Here is a 6062-nt window from a genome sequence, read left to right on the forward strand (position 1 = left end):
TCTTTGGAGGGAATGATGCTAAAGCTGAAACTCCAGTACTTTGGCCACCTCATGCCAAGAGTTGACTCATTGGAAAAGACTCTGATGCTGGGAGGGATTGGGGGCAGGAGGAGAAGGGGACGACAGAGGATGAGATGGCTGGATGGCATCACTGACTCGATGGACATGAGTCTGGGTGAACTCCGGGAGTTGGTGATGGACAGGGAGGTGTGGCGTGCTGCGATTCATGCGGTTGCAAAGAGTCGGACACGACTGAGCGACTGATCTGATCTGATGCCTGATTCATGTTGATGTGTGGCAGAAACTAACACAATGTTGTAAAGCAATTATGCTCCAATTAAAAATTTTCAAAAGTGTAAAACTTATGTTCCAGATATTTAAGTTTTTTCTTTTTAGCAAAATCAAAAGCAAAACTGGGAATTGAACAGGCAGCACAAGAAAGCTAGTCATTTTAAACAATTTTGTTGCTTTTTGATTGATTTGAATAAGATTAATTTCCATATCACTATAAGGACTAAAATGATGGGGGAAAATACCCTGCTTCCTAAAAGAAACTTGTACAATTAGACCCAGTTCCAGATTTACCCTGACAATCTTATCCCGTCCTAATCAAAATAGAAATAGTAAATGACAAGGAAAAGGAAAACAGTTGGCTCCAGGAACAACAAGAAGAGATCACTGTGAGGAAAGAAATTAAAAACTAATAAAAGCCAACACAGGATCCCAGAAGTCAGAGCTATTTTAAACACATCTTGTTTCCCTAAGTAACACTGCCCTTTTTCATTGGTGTTAGCATTTCCTGAAAGAGTGTACAAAATCTGCAAGAACATTGATTGCTGAAGCATTTCTGTGTTCCTTATCTAAAGTATAGTCAACAATTGCTGTTCAAGTTTTGGTTTGAAAACTGGCAAGGCGAGACCAAAGAAAGGCAGATGACTTCCAGATTGGTAGGTAAGTTTCATAATCAGGGAGCTTACATAGGAAGCTTGTTTGGAAGCAGCTGCAAGATAAGTGGATCTCTGTGCCTATTTAAAAGTTTATACGGAGGCCTTAACAAGGTTCAGCCACATACACTGTCCAGATGGTCTCAATAACACATTGCTCTCTCAAGGCTGCTTCCTTGAAAATGGCTCCCACTGTGGAAATGATGGGCCAAAAGTGCATTTCAAGGACAGGGGAGAGGGTAAGCAAACTGACTGCCCAGGTCCTGCTCACAGGCCAACTGGTGGTCAACTCAGTAAACAACTCTGACACCAAGGAAACATACACTCCTTCTGAGCCTCTAGTCCCATAACACTAGCCAGTCTTTCAGTATTACATGGTCAACTTACTGTATTATGTGAAGAAGACTTTCATCACATATAAGCAAATGCATAACAGACCCTTCCCATTAAAATAAAAACCCTTCCTGATTTTTTAGATTTCAGACAGAATGACTCCTTGTCATAGATCCAGATCAGCAACAACTTACTCAGATTAAGCAACAGCTTGCTTGCTCCCATGATGGATCTTTTACAATGGTTCTGGCAGCACCGTGATTATAAAAGTTAAAACTCGGCTTTGAAGATGCCAGAAATTCATCAGACTCACCTTCACCTGAACTTAACACTTTGTCTCCCAGCTTCCATCCCTGTTTACCCTCTCTAACCTGTTTATGGTAAGAGGATGCATCATTCATAGTCCAAAATGCCAGAATACTGTTAAGCAAGCATGTATGAATGAAAACTCAGCTTGGAGTCATCAGAGATAGGAAGAAAAGACAAATGAGACTGAAATCTGAGTAACTGTCAGGGCGTTCTGACAGTACCATTCCTCTGAAAAATAAAATCAAAGTAAAACTACTAATACCAATTACTAACTGAATTCTTTAGGCCAGTCAATACCAAATCATGATGCCATTTAAATGCAAAACAGACACAGAAATTCGGTTATGAAAGTATTCAATATGCAGACATCTTGAGAAACAGTTTAAAGATGCCAGAACTGCACACCTGGGGGAATATCACACACCTGCAGACGGTTCTTTGCACTAGCCCTGGGTAATGCAGGTCAGCTGACCCAAGAGGATGGCTTCATAATTAGACAGCTCTTCACTCTCCAGTTGCTTCACCTAAGAAAACCTGAAGCTTAGAGGATGACTGAGCAGCCCTTCCCTTCTACAGAAACCCTTGTGTGGTACATCAGAAGTGGTTTTAAATGGTGGAGATAATTACTTAATTCAAGCTGTAGCAACTGGCCAAGTAAACATGTAGCAGCCAGGAAGCTATTAGCATGATTTTAAGGCAATTATTCCATTAGCGTTTAATAGTCTCCAATTAGTCTTCCCTGACTATAGAAGTTTGAACATCTTTTTTTTTCCTCCAAAAATTCTCACAGTTTGAGTAATACAGTAAGGTACCAAACCCATTTTTAAACCTGGATTTACATGTGTAGATCTGCCAAACCTACATTACAAAATCATAGGGGAATTGAGAGATGGAGATGGGTAAAATAGGGTTTTTATCTCAGAATTATTGCGGATGAGAATGGAAAGCTTTGCAGGGGATCCACTTTGAGTATAAAACTAAGAGGAATTAGGCAAGCAGTGGAAATTCCCACTGTGTCGAGTGCTATTGTGTCTCTACTGTATAACTATCAGAATATCGAAGCCTCTGAACACAGGTTTCCACCTTGTCCTGTGGGAAGAAAAGAAAATTCCTCTCACTCCTGCCAATGCCTCATTTCCTTGTCCTTTCAGCCTGATTAGTACTTGTTGCTGCAGAATCACCCAGATCCAAACCGCAAAGCATTTCCCTCCAAAATTCCTAGATACTTTTTCTAAGGACCATATTTAAAGATCATATCACTGAACTGATAGCAGGTCATTTCCCTTCACTGAAATGCAACTTTCGTATCTGTGAAATGGAGTTAATACTTATCAGCATCACTTGCTTCACAAGGTTTGGGGAAGGATTCTGTTATCTGGGTTATATGTTAGGGCTTTGAAAAGTGAAGTATTATAAAAATGTATGTTAGATTCAGACATGATATCATGCCATCCCTCAGAACTTGCAATGTGAGCTTGAGCTTTTAACCTCCCTGTGTCTCCGGAGAGTCACCTGTCAGGAAGCTGGCATCAGACTCCTTGCCCTTCTTACCTTTTAGGCCTCCATAAATGCTCAGGTAAGACCATGTGAAAGTACCTGTCTAAAGACCAAATAAAAAGGAAGAAAAGTGGATAGCAATGCCTGTGGAAGTGAGAGTGGAATTTTGCCAACAAAGTTCTGTAGTTTCTACTGTCTCCTTCAAAAGAGCAATCCCTAGGCTCACCCAGGAGGAGGGTAAATGCAGAGCGGAGAAGCTGGCTTGTTCTCTTCCTTAGAGACACCTGGGCTCTTGGGAAATTCCCTCCTGAAGAAGGGCAAGAGGGGACAAACCCTTCCCTTCCAGGGCTGGCACTCAGAGCCTGTGTCTGTCATAACCGCCAAACATCCATTTGACTAAAGACCATTGATTTCAGTTACTGATCAATTCCAGTGCTACTGGTTAGAGATTTTCAAGAAAACCCATCTTCCCCTTAAAAAAAGAAAAAAGAAAAAAAATTTTTTTAAGCATGATTTCCCCCAGTGGCTGAGAGAGGGCGCCGGATGGGTAAGAGCTAGAGAAGGTAGACCAGAAGGTTGAACTTGATAACCAGGCATAGCTCAAGGCGAGGGATGAACTACCTGTCGGTCTTTTGCCCTCTAGCCGAATCCTGGAAGGGTCAGGCGGGTCAGGGAGATAATCTGCACTCTCAGCCCAAGCGAAAAGTCAACGAAGTATGGCTGTGAACCCAGCTGTCACCGTAGTATACCGTCCTGAAACCACCCTGCCCCTGCACATCCGAACTAGGGTCTGCTGCGCCCCCGTCCCCCAGAAACCTGCCCAGTCCTCTGGTCCAAGTCGCGCGCTTCACGTTGAAGCGTCCGACCCCTCCAGTCTCTTCCTCGCTTTGCCGAGGCTTCCTTCTTTCTAGCCTCTCTGGACACCAGCGCAATCATCTTTTTCCTAAGATTTGCCGGTGAAGCCCACCCCTCCGCCGCAGTTCACGCAGGTTCCCCTGCCTGGCTTCTGTCCCGAGCAACAAATGCACGGTCCACGCGGGTTTGCTTTCCTGACCCGCGCGCTGGACGCTGCTCACTGCCCTTGGACCAGAGTCCAGATGGTGACCACCCGGCCAGGCCCTCTAGGTCCACGCAGATCAGGAAACGGCTCCCTACATTCCTCTCCCCCCTTCAGCTCCAGGTCAAGGGCATCGATCAAGCCGCCTGCGGTCCCTGAACTTTCATCACTCTTTGGGAAGCGCTTTGTCTCTTCAAAGGAGACTAGGGACGAATATTAATGACTCGGGTAGCTTCTAACCGAGAAATCCACCAAATTCTCTTGATTCCGTGACAGAGATGGAGTCGGAGGTCCACGGACTAGAGCCGAGCCCTTAGGACAGCGGCTCGCGCTCGCAGACCACCATCATCCCACAGCCCCAGAAATCGTCCCCAGACCCGTCTCCGGGGGGAACACTGTGGAGGCGGGGCGCTGGGGTACGAGGGGCCATCGTAGAGCCAAGCCTTTCCCCTGCCCCAGCCCTCTCAACACAACCTGCTTCAAAAACCCATGGAAAAGCAGTCACCTTGACTCCCCGCGCCACGGTCCCCAGAGGTTTGGGAAAGCGCTGGGAGGCCGGAGGCGCCCGGGCACGCGCTCGCCTGGCCCGAGACCCACCCGTGGAGACGAGTTTGCCTCCAGTGGGCATCTTGGCAAGTTACCACTTAGTGGCAGATAAAGCAGGGCGGGGCAGGTGGAGCGGACGCCGAGCGCCCCGGCGGCAGCCTCTGAGCGCCTACCTGGGATGGCTAAATTGGTGAGGGGTATGCTGTGGATGCTCTCCGGCAGAGTTGCCATCCAGTCGGCGAATTTCAGCTCGTTCTTCCCTTGAGACGAGGCCATCGTGCGGTCGGTGTGCCGCGCGCTGGTCCTCACACTCCTCGGGCAGGCTGGCAGGCTGCTGCCGCTAATCCAGTGTTTGCTCCCAGCCCCGCTAGAGTTTACACTCCGCTGTGCGCCACACCCACAGGATGGCGCAGACACATGCTAATTTTAATAATTATTCAAAACACCCCATGCTCCCTTAGTGCCTCCGCCAGACTCCGCTGGAGCTTTTGTTCCTGACGTCCGCGCTCAGCTTTCTCCTCTCTCCGCTCCCTCCCCGACTCCCTCCTCCCTTCTTATCCCTCCTATGCGTCTCTGTCTTTTCTCGCCATTTCTACAGCATTCCTTGGCTTCTTATTATTTGTTATGTGTGTTTTTTTTTTTTTTTTTAAACTTGGTTCACACAGCTGTTTCGCCCACGATCTTGTTCGGCCCTTTAATGTGACTTCCTGGTCTTGCTTATGTTTGAAAGACAATCTTCTGGTTGAAGCTAAAATCCTAGAAGACTTTGGGATGCTATTACCTCCCCCGAGCAGACTCTCATACTTGCTTTCAGGACTTTCCATTCTTACTGAAGAGCTTTTCCTTTCGTAAGCTACAACAGGTTATTTCTTTCCTCAGCCGGGGCCGAGAGCCTTGCTGACAACAAAATGGTGGTCTTTCTTCACCACTTTGCTTAATTTTTGGAGTAGTTGACAAGTGTGCTGTCAGAAGAGATCAGTTAAGTTCTAGGTGGTACCCATTCAATCCCTGGCATCCTGTTCCAGTCATTTCAAGGTAAAGAAGCACTTCACCCCCATTTCCCTGAATATGAGAAATGCGTGCTATATCTATGGAGAAAATTGTTTATGTCCTCTCTCTGTCATTTTTGTGACACTGAGGATAAGACTAAAGCCTGATGTTAGAAGAAAATCACCACATTTCCCAGTGACATGTTGTAATTATTGCCAACTGGCAATACTACTGCGTTTGGTGGAATTTATTTGGCACCATTCAAAATGATCTATGTGATTGTCTGAATTTTTATTCCTTGGCAGATTAGAGAGAGGCACCTCTCTCAAGAGAAATCACTTGTCGAGCCTCCAAAGAACTGTCTTGGTCCACCTGCTCTCAGATGT

The 6062-nt window shown here is 46.1% G+C and overlaps 1 protein-coding gene across 3 annotated transcripts in view; it reads right to left on the reverse strand.

Annotated features, from left to right (window-relative positions):
- PLCXD3 (phosphatidylinositol specific phospholipase C X domain containing 3) overlaps positions 1-5033 on the reverse strand; it is a 201378-nt gene extending 196345 nt beyond the window's left edge. Inside the window, exon 1 of one of the 3 annotated variants that reach the window (XM_086361570.1) lies at positions 4860-5033. In XM_086361570.1, the coding sequence (XP_086217696.1) occupies positions 4860-4962 (103 nt within the window). In that variant the 5' untranslated portion in view covers positions 4963-5033. Of the gene's footprint in view, positions 1-1471; positions 1620-2010; positions 2163-4859 lie in introns of those variants that run through there. The other 2 variants (XM_086361572.1, XM_086361571.1) reach the window with 2 other exon arrangements.
- Positions 5034-6062: the final 1029 nt, after the last annotated feature.

The sequence above is a fragment of the Bos grunniens genome, chromosome 20 (assembly GCF_055505025.1).
Source record: "Bos grunniens cultivar Pamir isolate PY7600 chromosome 20, Bosgru_T2T1.0, whole genome shotgun sequence".
Taxonomy (NCBI): Eukaryota; Metazoa; Chordata; class Mammalia; order Artiodactyla; family Bovidae; genus Bos; species Bos grunniens.